Source organism: Rhinopithecus bieti, unplaced genomic scaffold, assembly GCF_001698545.2.
Source record: "Rhinopithecus bieti isolate Rb0 unplaced genomic scaffold, ASM169854v2 scaffold_6380, whole genome shotgun sequence".
In the NCBI taxonomy this organism is placed as follows: Eukaryota; Metazoa; Chordata; class Mammalia; order Primates; family Cercopithecidae; genus Rhinopithecus; species Rhinopithecus bieti.
Window position 1 is genome coordinate 12,995,585 of NW_016806642.1, and position 13,758 is coordinate 13,009,342.

The 13,758-nt window shown below is 43.5% G+C and overlaps 1 protein-coding gene across 1 annotated transcript in view; it reads left to right on the forward strand.

Moving 5' to 3' along the window:
• The first annotated feature begins 144 nt into the window (after positions 1-144).
• PLPP3 (phospholipid phosphatase 3) overlaps positions 145-13,758 on the forward strand; it is an 85,867-nt gene continuing 72,253 nt past the window's right edge. Inside the window, exon 1 of the mRNA XM_017877267.1 lies at positions 145-839. Coding sequence (XP_017732756.1) covers positions 701-839 — 139 coding nt within the window. The 5' untranslated portion in view covers positions 145-700. The remainder of the gene's footprint in view (positions 840-13,758) is intronic.

A 13,758-nucleotide genomic window follows, 5' to 3' on the forward strand; every position in this document is an offset into this window, starting at 1 on the left:
TTTTTTGAAGGGGTGGGGAAAATGTGGCCTTAATTATCCTACGTCTTAGGCAGCTTAAGGAAGGGGCTGTGCTTTCAGAATCCCATCCGAGCCAAGTAAGGAGGTCCCTCTTTCTCTCTCCCCCCACGTCTTCTCTTTTTAAAGGACCTCGTGAAATAGAAGTGCAGAAAACAAACCCAGGCGATCACAGCAGCCGCCGCGGCAGCAGCACCAACAGCAGGAGGAGCAGGAGGAGCAGGAGGAGGAGGAGGCAAAGTTGGAGTTGGGGCTGGCGCTCCGGAGTTGCTGGACTCAGCGCAGCTCCCATTCATTAAGGAACCAGCTGCGGAGGAAGGTGGCCTAGCGCCCGCGCTGCCCACTCGCTCGCTCGCGCACTCAGAAGCGCGCCAGCCCAGCGCGCCCCAAGCTGCGGCGGTCTGCAAAAGTTTCTGCTCGGGATCTGGCTCTCTTCCCCTTGGACTTTCGAACGATTTGGGGTTGAGAGAGGAAAGCAGAGGCGCGCAGGAGGAGCAGAAAACACCACATTCTGCAGTTGGAGGCAGGCAGCCCGGGCTGCACTCTCGCCGCCGCGCCCGGAGCCGGGGCCGACCGGCCACTCTCCGCAGCAGCCTCGGCCAGGAGGCGACTCGGGCGCCTGGGTGTGTGGCTGCTATTGCGGGACGTCTTCGCGGGGCGGGAGGCTCGCGCCGCAGCCAGCGCCATGCAAAACTACAAGTACGACAAAGCGATCGTCCCGGAGAGCAAGAACGGCGGCAGCCCGGCGCTCAACAACAACCCGAGGAGGAGCGGCAGCAAGCGGGTGCTGCTCATCTGCCTCGACCTCTTCTGCCTCTTCATGGGTGAGCCCAGCCCCTCTCTCCCTCGGCCCCTCGGCCCTCGGCGCGCGTCCCAGCCCAGCCCGGGGCCGCCCTGCGCCGCGCTGTCAGCTCCGGGGGTCCCCTGCAGCCTTCCTGGGGAGCCTTCGCGCCGCCCGGGCCCGAAGCCTCCGCCCTCCCCGATCCCACCGACTTCCTGGCCTGTACTTGAGTGGGTCTGGGCGTGCTTAAGCGTTCGTGGGCAACTGTTAAACCAACTCGATAAAAGTCTCCAGGTTGGAAGCCCAGGCGGAATCCCGCGGAAGGTGTGGGTTAGTCCTTTTAGCGTAGGGGAAGTTGGTTGAGCCGTGCTCTAGGGTCAGCGTATAACTAGCTGGTCGCCCTCCATCCGAGTGAAATGGATCGCCCCGAGAGCCGGGCTCCTGCCTGGAGCCGAGCTGCCTTACCGCGGCTGTATGTAAACATCCAACCCTTCCGCCTTTGCTGCCCAGGCTCGCCAGACTGGCTAGCCGGCCTTTTCACTTGCTTCCCTCCTGGAGGTGCTCTCCCCGGGCTTGGTGCTGGGCACGGCTTCGGCAATAACTTGAGTGCCTACTGTGTGCCAGGTGGTAGGCGGCTTCACGGGCATCAGTTTTAGCTCGCCCACTCCCTAACTTGGTGCAGCAGGGATGATGAGCCCCATTTCCCTGATGGGCACGTTGAGGCACTGGGAAAGCCAGCTGCGATCTTGTTTGGGGACCACAAATTTAATTGCTCTCCCAGAAAGTTGAGGCGATGATCCATTTCTGTTTTCCAAGGTCTTTGGGAGCCACAGCTGGAAGAGCGGTGGGAGTTAAAGGAATTGGAGTGGGAGAGTGAGGAGGATTTATGAACTCGGTAGGGGAGGGAGAAAGCGCTTCACACGAATGAACAGGACTTCCAAGGTTGAAGTCAGCCTAGGATTTTTTTTTTTTTTTAAAGCAAATCATGGTGTAATGGAAAGCGCACAGTACTTGTCATCAGAACACTGCCGCTCTTGCCACTTGCTGGGTGTGCCACCTAACTGCCTCATGGGCCTCAGTTTCCTCAGCAGTTGAATGAGTGGGTTGAAGTAGATGCTCTCCGAGGCCCCTTCCTGCATTAAGAACTCGGATCCGGTCCAGGAGCTGTTCTGCCAACTCTGCTAACTGAAGAAACATCTGTGTTCCCAATTCAGTTCCCTTAAAATAGAACTCCTGCACGGAGACTTAAGTCCCCTTTGAAATGGATTTGTCCATGCAGATTTTGCAGACCAGAGACTTCTTAGGCTGGAGTTACACCTCCCTGGTGTTCATGACTCTTTCTGTAGCACTGTCCTTATTGTGCAGTGTCCTCTTGATGGTCCATAGTAAAGAAAGATAGCATTCTTAGAGTTTAAAAATAAGAACAGTCTCCTTCAGATAAGGAGAGACTGCTGAAGGTATAATTGTGCTCTGTGGAAGAGTGGAAGGGAAGAAAGGTCACTGTAGTTCAGGTGGCACATCCCATTTCCACATCTCGCAATATTAATTCAACATTAAGATGCTATGTAAAGGAATTGTCACTGGGGGGCCTACCTTCCTGAAGGCAGCTGGCTTATTATCATGCACAGTGGGACAGATTACTACTTAAAGTCTTGTAATCAAGCTGTTGAATTTTTAAAAGACCCTCCCTGGTCCTAGGGGAGTACAAGGAAGCACTAAACACATGGAAGCTGTTTGCTGTAAACTTGACTGGAACTCCCCGTGTTTATTCAGTGTGTTTTGTTGGTGGCAGGGAAAGCTCTTTCTAGACTGCCTGTGCAGGATACTCTCCTACCTCCTACTTTGTGATTAAGAAAGCAGATCTAGAACATGCTTGACAGCCTTTGTACAATTTCCTTTCCACCCTTGTGATTTCAGAAGGCAGTCCCAAGAGATGGTGTCTTATGAAAGGGAAAAGGAAAGAGATGTAAAGGAATTTGCAAAAAGACACACCCATCAGCTATAGTTTAGCCAGGGATGTAAAAACCCAAGCTACTCTGTTGTACATTGAAGGTGTAAAAAAGGTGTGTGTGCGTGCATACATGTGTGGGCACACGCATGTTTCAGTTCTTCATTTGCCCCACCTATCTCCCATCCCCCCAAAGCTAATATTCTAACCTGTTTATTATATTTATTTACTGTTGGTCTTATGTTTGAACAAAATGATTTTGTTTATCTCCAAAAAGCAATAAGCTGTCAGGACCACGTATTTTATTATAGAGGCACATAGCTACTTGTTTTAAGGGGTGCTTTGCCATTAAAACCATGGCAACATTTTCAAAGTGACTTATTGATCAATGTCTCCCCTGAGCACAGGCCAGTTACAACATCGCTAATTAAATGTCTCTTAAACACCTTTAATAGGAAAAATTCTTTGTAAGAGAAATATTATTTAGGTGAGATATTTATGCAGGAGAACTCTATTTGGCTTCCAAAAAAAAAATTAATAGTACAACATGTGATTTTAATATTCCACACATCACCGTCCTAAAAAAAATTGTTTCCACTTTTTGCCTAAGACCGTCAGTATTATTTAATTTTTATATAGTTTATTGATCATATGGTCTGGATTACAGGGCACTAATATATTAAGAAGAGAGACAGTTTTCTGTTTCTTCTCCCACAGGAATATATACCAAGCTTCATCTAGTATCTGGAAAAAATAAAAGATGATGTGCTATGTCAGTGTTATGTAAGTGGAAATATGCAAGTAGTTTAACTTGTTTCACATACCTTTTTCGAACGTTAAATTCTTGGTGAAAAGACAGAAGTCCACTCTCCTTGGAAAGCCAAGATACTCTGGTGTCAAATAACAGCAGTGGGAGTTTACCCTTCATTGGACAGCTATCTTTGCAGATTAATTGCTTTTAAATACAGTTATGAATCTTTGCGTGATAGGTTTTTCTGAAATTGATTTTGTTTTTCTTTTAATTAAGTAATGTTTATCACCTCTTGGTTTTTGTACATTGATTGTGGTGGATGGGGTTACAGGAGAGCGACAAACAATTCCCAGGTAAGAAGGGAGGAACAATTATTGTCTTTCTAAGCTCTGTTAGTCTCTTTTTTATATAAATTCATATATGCACTCTTTAATGCAGCCCCTATGAATAGATTATCTCCGTTTTATAAACCAGAAACCATGTCTCAGAAAAGGGAAGGCTAGATTAACGTGAAGTCAATTTGAATTGATCCCCAATTCTCAGTTTAGCGTGAGTGGAGTCCTTTCCCCACCTGAAGAATCTTGAAATTGAGGTTCTCATCAGAAAATTCTGAAGCTCAGTTTGCAGAAAGTTCTGCCTCTCCAGATTCCCCAGTTACCCATTTGCACCAAAGCAGAGAAATAAAGTTGGTCCCAGTCTTCTGGTCAGTGAAACAGAATTTGGGTGGTCAGCAACCATGCTATTTAATTTGGTCGCTCCACCACGTTTTTGGATGTTTTTTGATTTCCAGCTAAATGGTTGAGCTAAAATTCTAGAACTGGTTCTATATATGGGATACCTAGAGTCATAATTTATTATTATTTACTTTTAACAGTGAGAGAGGGGCAGCATGGTATCGTGAAAAGAGACACTTAGAGTTAGAAGCGTCAGGTTTCAGGTTGGCCAGTTGCTTTGTGTGGATGAGTTGGTTTTCTGTGTGTCTCAGGTTTTTTCCATCTGCAAAATGATTGTGTGGTTTTATGTCTAATGTTGCCATTAAACATGCGGTGACCGATTTCTAGTAGAGGCTTGACATTAGACACTTGACATATGCTGAATGTCTACCTTACGCATCTACTCTGCTGAGCTCTTCATTATATATTAGCTCTGTGAATCATCACAAACTAGAGACAGGCATTATAGTCTTGTACTGCCACTGCACTGTACAGCTTTGGAGAAATTCATTAAAATTTTCTGAGTCTCAGTTTCTTTACCATTGCAAAAAAGGGAAGGAACTAGACCAACTTTCAGTGTCCTTCTAGCTCTAACAATTTTATAAGCCTAGGCTGGTAGAGATTGTGATGTAGAAACCTACTCACTGCCTCTCATGGACCATTTATCATTAATTGAATTGTTACATATGTATGACCAAATAATTGATGTTGAAAATTAGCTTAAGTTGATGTTAATTCTGGAGGGGAGGTAAGCATTGCTTTTACTAAGGTTAAGGCAATACGATGAGAAACTGACAAGATTTTTCCTTGGCCAGATATGTTCTTTCACCTACTTCCTGAAATTTACATATTTTTATTAATCAACTGGTAAACTGCCTAGCCAACCATCCTACATAGATGAAAATAAAGAAAAGAGCCTCAGTTGGGTACAGTGGCTTACTCCTGTAATCCCAGCACTTTGGGAGGCAGAGGCAGGAGGATTGCTTGAGCTAAGGAGTTCGAGATCAGCTTGGGCAATATAGTGAGACCTTGTCTCTACAAAAAAATCAAAAATTAACCGGGCGTGGTGGTGCAAGCCTGCAGCTGTAGCCTCCCTTCTTGGGAGGCTGAGGCAGGAGGATACCTTGAGACTAGGAGTTGGAGGCTGCAGTGAGCCATGCTTGTATCACTGCACTCCAGCCTAGGATGATTTAGTAGGTAAGCCCTGTTGACTTTTCTAGTATGGTTAAAAACTTTTTCTTCACTGTCCAAAATGGTTAGGGTGTTTTGTTTGTTTGTTTGTTTGTTTGTCTCTTTGTTTTTTTGAGATAGAGTCTTGCTCTGTCACCCAGGCTGGAGTGCAATGGCGCGATCTTGGCTCACTACAGCCTCTGCCTCCTGGGTTCAAGGGATTCTCCTGCCTCAGCCTCCTGAGTAGCTGGGACTACAGGCGCGAGACACCATGCCTGGCTAATTTTTTGTATTTTTGGTAGAGACAGGGTTTCACCGTGTTAGCCAGGATGGTCTTGATCTCCTGACTTTGTGATCTGCTCGCCTCGGCCTCCCAGAGTGCTGGGATTACAGGTGTGAGCCACCGTGCCGGGCGTCTTTTCTGCTTTTAACCCTTTTGATTGCCTGTCAATTTTAGATTCTTCCTTTACCCTTTCCTGTGCAGTTGTTGGGGCTAGGAAGCCCAGTTGGTCATAGCGTGATGCTAATGAGATCATAATCAAGGGCTTCTTCCCTGTGTAGGCAGTTATATTTATGGAGAAACCGTGTTCTTTGTGTTAGTTCAATCCAGTACACATTATTTGAGGAGTAATACTTTATTTTGGGGTTGCCTATTACACCAATATTTCATAAACTCACCTAACATGAGGCCTATCTGGTATGGAATACAGATTCTTGGACTCTTCTCCAGGATATTCAAATTCAGCTGGCTTTGAGCCAGGACCTGGGATTCTGTATTTTATAAACACTGCTGGTGATTCTTATCAGGCCAATTTTAGAATCACTATGTTGTTTAACAGCTGATATCTTAAGGGCAATTTAATTATGTAGTGGGCTTTTTGTCCCTGTACTGAATGTTCTGGCATTTTCTGCATTGTTAGGTTGTCTATATTTTTTTGTTGGTTTGTTTGTGACCAGTGCACTTGTCTTTTTCAGAAAAGATAATCAAGCTTGCTAGAATTCTTTCGAACGGAAAATTACCTCTGGGGGCAGACCTGAAGGTGTCCCGTGACTTTCAGTGCAAAGACTTGTTGTTTCTAAAGCCAAGAGGCTAAAATCTTTATGTATTTTCTGGTTGTAAACCAAACTCTACGTAGTTGAAGTTGCCAGCCATGTGACCCCTTTGGATAAATTAGGTGTTAATTTTAAATATTTTCTTTTGAGATATTGAAGTTTGTGCATGAGTGCAAGGTGAAGCAGGAATAAATTAGATTCCTAAATAAAGCCTTTAGAAGATAAAATAAGCTTAGCAAAGTAGTGTAGAAACAATACAAGCTTTGGATTTCCCCAAATCTGAGTTTGAATCCTGACATAAAGCTAACAGCCACCTTTTGCCAACGTGTAATTTGGGCAAAAATTATTTAACCTCCTCCAGGCTTTAGTTTCCTCATCTGTAAAATAAGCAAAACTGGTAATACCTGTTTGTTGTGAAACTCAGGTGAGATAATGAATCTAAAAGCATTCTGAAAAGTTCAAAATCACATTATCATTATCAGGTAGGAATTAAGTTGCTATTGTTCTTCATAGAGTCGAATTTTCATTTTCTTCCCAGTTTTCTTACTCCTCAATGGTTCTATAAAATCCTCTTTTGTATCTTGACAGCAAAGTTGCCTGAACTATATTAAGGAAAAAGATTCTGAGAAGAATCCCAAGAAAACACCAAGCAGAGTGGACACAAATGTTTTCCATTAGCTAAAGGAAAGCAGTGGCAGGTTTCCTGACCCTTTCTGGAAAAGTCAAAGTGCGGGAACCTCAATAGGCTTTGGTGGTTGCATTCTTCTCCTTTGAAAGGGAGAAAGCCATATTATCTCGAGAGAAAGACAGATAGGCCTTAGGAAGGGTGGGAGAGAATTTAGACACATGGTCTTTTTTAGGGTTAACTCTTACTTGTGTCATTCGTGTCATTCAACAGCCCAGAGGAAAACCTAACTAAAAAGAACAGCAAGGCCAGGCGTAGTGGCTCACGCCTGTAATCCTAGCACTTTGGGAGGCTGAGGCGGGTGGATCACCTGAGGTCAGGATTTCAAGACTAGCCTGGTCAACATGGTGAAACCCCATCTCTATTAAAAATACAAAAATTAGCTGGGCATGGTGGCGCGTGCCTGTAATCCCATCTACTCCAGAGGCTGAGGCAGGAACCAGTTGGCAGAGGCTGCAGTGAGCCGAGATCATGCCACTGCCCACCAGCCTGAGTGCTAGAGGAAGACTCTCTCTCAAAAAAAAAAAAAGAAAAGAAAAGAAAAAAAGAAAAAGAACAGCAATGATTGGAAATGATCCAAACGCTGGTCATCTAGGGGACCCTCTGTATTTGCTAAGGAAGGAAGGCACTGAGCTAGGCTCTCAATCATATGATATAGAGACTAGATCCCTTTTATAGATGAGGGAACTGTAGCTCAGAGATGTTAAGTAACTTGCACAAGGGTACCCAGCTAGAAAGCAGGCACCAACTTTTCCAGAGCTCTTGTCAGTTTACCTTGCTGCCCCACTTTTCAGTGCAATTAATGCAATCAAGGCAGTCTTTTTCATTTATTTCCATTTCATTTATTTCAGAGTCTTAACTCAAGGATATTATTGGGCCATGGAGTAGAGTAATATGTAAATAATTGCAAAGCAGCTTAAAGTGTGATGAATAAGCTTCTCTGTAGACATAATAAAGAGAATAACCATTGGAGCAATTCCTCATCGCCTAGATTCATGGAATCTTTCGAATTTGGAGGTACCTTGGAGATTTCATTAACAACAATACCAAGGTCATTTTTTAATGTCAGTTAGAAAATAGGCCTTTTGAGCTGGAGAAGGGAGAGAGGTGTGAGGGGAATAGCACAGGCTTTGGAGTCAGATTGGAGTTTGCTCACTATTATTAGCCATAGAAGCTTAAGCAAGTTTACTTGATCTCTGTGAGGCCTCATAAATCCTCATTTATGAAATGAGATTCTGTGTGCACTCTGACGTGGTGGGGACATGTCTAGTACAGTGCCTGGCACATAGAGACACTCAAGAGGTAGTTGCTGCTGTCATTATTGTCACCACGTCCTGGTCAGTGCCCTTGGTTCACAAACGGGAACTGGAGGTCTTGGTTGGTTAGTTAATTGTCCAGTGATAGTGAAAGAGCAGGACCTAGAACCAAGGTCTTGCCTTTCTACCATTCTGCTTTTCGCATGTGTTCTTGTTGGTGTGAAATTTGATATTATTCACGAGGTAGAGTTCTCCGGAGATCTCTCTCTCTCTTGCCTGCGTCAGTAGAAAAAAGAACAAGACAAACAGGTTTAACTTTTAATCCGTATCAGTGGATGTTGGCTGAGTGAAGCCAAAGACACATGGGGCAAATGTGAACGACTAGGCAGTGTTTTGATATATTACTTTTCTTCAAACTGGTATTTTTTCGGGAAAGTGCTTATTACCAAGATCACTGCTGAATGATTTGAGCTGGAACAGTGCCACCTTTTTCAAATGAGGTATCTCAGGGGAGAAAAAAGAGAATCCATGTTTTCAAAGTTTTGCTTTTATTCTATTTATTTATGTATGTATTTTGCTTTTAAAAGGCTCTCAACAAACTCTCCTTATTCTCATGTGACTGAGGATGAAACAGTCTCAGATTAAACAGGCTTCTCATGGTCATGCATTAATTGTCAGTGCCAATGTTCAAAAGAAGGCTAGGTCAGGTTCTTGAACATCCTTGTGAAACTATTCTTCCCTTAAGTCTGGGTTAAATTATAAATTATGATCTGCATTTAAATTCCCAAATTTAAAACAAACCAAACAAAACAACATACATCAGACTCGTTTGGAAGCCTTTGAAAGCAACTTGATTTCTTGTGTGCTTTGAAAGTATATATTGCAATCAGGGTATTGGTGGTAAGTGTGTTTTTGAGGTTTGTCACAAATTAACAAAATTATATGCCTAAAGAGTTTTGCAGAGAAATGCAAATCATTGTAAGCGCCTTGTCATAATAAGTAGTGTGCTTTGGTTCCTGTTTATGTATCCCTAAAACACATAATACATATGATTACACTGACACGAAGGAAGCCATTCTCATTGATGGTTTCTTTATATCTAGCCCCCAAATTAGTTTGTGGTATCAATCAGTATAATTTCTAGAGAGCCTATTAAGCCTGTGTTTGTACCTGTCTTTCAGGTATAAGCCTTGTCTTCTGCAGATGATTCTTGAGCACCTACTGTGTGCCAGGCCCCTGGGTTTCCGTGGCCTTAAGGAATTCCCAGGCTGGTGAAAGGGAAACAGGCTTTTGCCAAATGACAAACACTATGTAAGTGATGACTTTGGAGCCTTAGGGGAGGGCCTACTCTAGCAGCACAGTGAAGAGTGATGAAGCTTGCCTGAGGGTGTGGAGCTGGGTCTTGCAAGATAAATAATAGCTCACAAGCCAGGAAGAGGGAGAAGGTATTGCAGCAGAGTGAAGCACAGGTGCTGAGACTTGGAAGCAGGGACCTATTTGGGAAGGGTGAGTAGCTGGAGGCTGGAATGTCAATATTGTGTGTTTGCATTGTGCGGGGGAAGAAAGGAGGACATTGGAGATGAGGCTGGAGAGATAGGTTAGAGCTAGATTATGAAAGGGGACTCGGTATGGCAGGCAGCTAAGGAGTTTGAGCTTTATTTTGGTGAACCAGGAGAGCAAATGGAGTTTTCTTTCTTCTTTTTCTTTTGGAAGATTTCACAGAGAAACCTACCACCTAGGAGTGAAATTGCTGGGTCCTATGGTAATTCCACATTTACCTTTTTGAGGAACTGCCAAACTGTTTTTCATAGTGGCTGCACCATTTTAGAAATATCTAAAGGTGGCTGGGTGCAGTGGCTCACACCTGTAATCCCAGCACTTTGGGAGGATGAGGCAGGCAAATCACAAGGTCAGGAGTTTGAGACCAGCCTGGCCAACATAGTGAAACCCCATCTCTAATAAAAATACAAAAAATTAGCCAGCTGTGGTGGCGGGCGCCTGTAATCCTGGCTAATCAGGAGGCTGAGGCAGGAGAATCACTTGAACCTGGGAGGTAGAGGGTGCAGTGAGCCGAGAGAGCCATTGCACTCCAGCCCGGGTGACAGTGCCAGACTACATCTCAAAAAAAAAAAAAAAAAAAAAAAAACAACTAAAGGCTAGTTACAATATGTAAGACAAATACAAGAGTTTTGTAAAAGACTTTTGGAATGAACATATTCATGAAAAGATTGGAGGAGGGAATTAATCTAATCTTATTTGGGTTTGGGAGAGATGACTGGATTTGAGAGTAGGCAAATGGGAGGCAGAGGCGCAAAAGACCAGTGGGGTAGCAAGTGCAAGCTGAACTGAGGGTACTGTGGTGGGAGCAGAGAGGGCTGGATAAGAAAGACATGACAGGTATTTCCTGAACTCCAGGTTGGGAGCCTCTGAACTATGGTGAGGCTACTCCTTCCAGAAACACTTTAAATGCAGGATTTATAGGAGATTTACGAAATCCATTAGTAAATGCTTCTTTATGTGCATAGCCTTATTATGAAGACGAGGCTGTGAGTTATATTCTTTTGTTGTTGTTCTGGACTTCTTTAATTTCTCAAATGCCCCTTAAAATAAGTGGGCTACAAATCCTCTTGGCTTAGAGAAAGGGTTTTTCCTGGGTTGCAGTGGTATTTTTTTCAAAGAGCTTTATTGAGATATTCACATACTATGCAATTCATTTATTTAAAGCACACAATTCATTGGTTTTTAACATCTTCATGGTTAGGTAACCACCACCACAACCAATTTTAGAACATTTCATCACTGCAAAAATAAACGGTACCCACTACCAATCTCTCCCATTTTTCCTCCGCCTTCCCACATCTTACGGCAACCATGAATCAAATTTCTTTCTCCATAGATGTGCTTGTTCTGAATATTTCATATAAGTATAATCATATGTGGTCTTTTGTGACTGGCTTCTTCTGCTTGGCATACTGTTTTTAAGGTTCATTCATACTGCAACATGTATCCTTCATTTCTTTTTATTGTCAAATAATATTCCATTATATAGACATACCACATTTCATTTTTACCTTCACCACTTGATGAACATTTGGGTGATTTCCACTTTTTGGCCATTATGAATAGTGCTGCTATGAATATCCATATAAATTCTTTCAGTTCTCTTGGGACTACATACTTAGGAGTGGAATTCCTGGATCATATAGTAAGTCTATGTTTACCTTTTTGAAGAACTGCCAAACTGTTTTCCGTAGTGGCTGCACCGTTTTAGAAATACTTTAAGATTGGGCCGGGCGCGGTGGCTCACGCCTGTAATCCCAGAACTTTGGGAGGCCAAGGCGGGCGGATCACGAGGTCAGGAGGTCGAGACCATCCTGGCTAACACGATGAAATCCCGTCTCTACTAAAAATACAAAAAATTAGCTGGGCATGGTGGTGGGTGCCTGTTGTCCCAGCTACTTGGGAGGCTGAGCCAGGAGAATGGCCAGAACCCAGGAAGCGGAGCTTGCAGTGAGCCGAGATCATGCCACTGCGCTGCACTCCAGCCTGGGCGACAGAGCCAGACTTCGTCTCAAAAAAAAAAAAAAGAAAAGAAATACCGTAAGATTAATGCAAATATGTAAGGGAAACAATGCCAGAATTTTCCGGAAGATTTGGAATTAACATATTCATAAAACCACTAAAGCGTCACTTTGTTTTTAGAGGGATTTTTCACAAAAAAACACGTTTTGAATCAGTTTTGTGGTGCCGCTGGGTTTAAGATGAGTGAGCAGAAAACAATAAGCTGACTGGGAAATCGATGCTGGGTGGTCAGCTAGACCCGCTCACCCACTGAGTAGCACTTCCACAAAACAAGCTGTAATGTACAGACTCTTGTCTCAGCAGAAAAAAGAATGGATGTTCAGAATACCTTGGAAACAGTTAAACATGCAAATAGTAAAACCTATATATCCCTAGGATCTGCTTTACAGTATTTTAAAGGCATGAAACAAACCCATCTATTCAGTTCCTGATTAGGCTGATTTTTGACCCTTTTCTCCCCTCTGGATATATGGCTGTGTATCTATAGTTGTCGTCTTAGGGATTAAAATTACCACGTATCTTTTAGACTCAGGTGCTGGATACCAAGAAATATTAGAGTATAAGACATAAATACAAATCCTGAATAATGAGTTGAGCTATAAATACACTAAAAAATCAAGTTGTAAGTGTGTGAAAATTAAACCTCAAGTATTACAAAAAGGTGAGGAAAAAGGATCCACATTTATTGTTAGGTGCTTCACATGCTATCGCATTTTAACCTTTTTAATAACAGAATAAGGGAAATGTTTAAAACCTGGTGTTGCAGCTCAGACAGGGTAAATGATTTGTCCAACTTCTTACAGCTGATATATATTGGGGCTGGAATTTGGACTCAAGCTTGACTAAATAATGACCAGTGCTGACATTTATTGAGTGCTAGCTAGGTACCTCTCACCAGGTTAGGCAGCGTGTGTACATTCTCTTATTTGATCCTCCCAATGAGCCTATCGAGTACTTGTTACTGTTGTCTCCGTTTTACAGAATTGAGGTAAGAGAGGTTAAAAATAACTTACCAGGCCGGGCGCGGTGGCTCAAGCCTGTAATCCCAGCACTTTGGGAGGCCGAGACGGGTGGATCACGAGGTCAGGAGATCGAGACCATCCTAGCTAACATGGTGAAACCCCGTCTCTACTAAAAAAATACAAAAAACTAGCCGGGCGAGGTGGCGGGTGCCTATAGTCCCAGCTACTTGGGAGGTTGAGGCAGGAGAATGGCATAAACCTGGGAGGCGGAGCTTGCAGTGAGCTGAGATCCGGCCACTGCACTCCAGCCCGGGCAACAGAGCGAGACTCCGTCTCAAAAAAAAAAAAAAACTTACCAAAGGTGGCGCAGTGAGTGAGTTTGAGAGGTGGGGTCAGACATCTGCCTGGTGAGGTCATTCTTAAATACTAGGCTCTACTGCCTATATTCTCCACGTGTTTCTGAATCCCATGCTTTTCTCCACCACTCCATGCTGGCTTTCGCATTGGCAACCCCTGAAGCATCATCCAAAATGAGTTGGACTGGTGGTTCTCTGGACCTGTGGAGGTCTTTTAGGTCAATCATGGGAAATCCTCTGCTATTTTCAGTACTTTAGAAATATCTAGGCATACTGAACTTTCACCAGTAATTAACTTGTCAAGCCTAACTCATCAGCCTCTGCCTAGACTGGTCAAAGTATTAGCATGCTGTGTTTGTGATGTGAATGACAGCTGTCAGTTCACTCTGGTCTTGTTTATTTCTGCTAATCGTAAGATGAGACTGATACTTTTTGTGCTTTGATTAGCAAAAATAAATAAATGATGTGGAATATAGTTTACTTGGT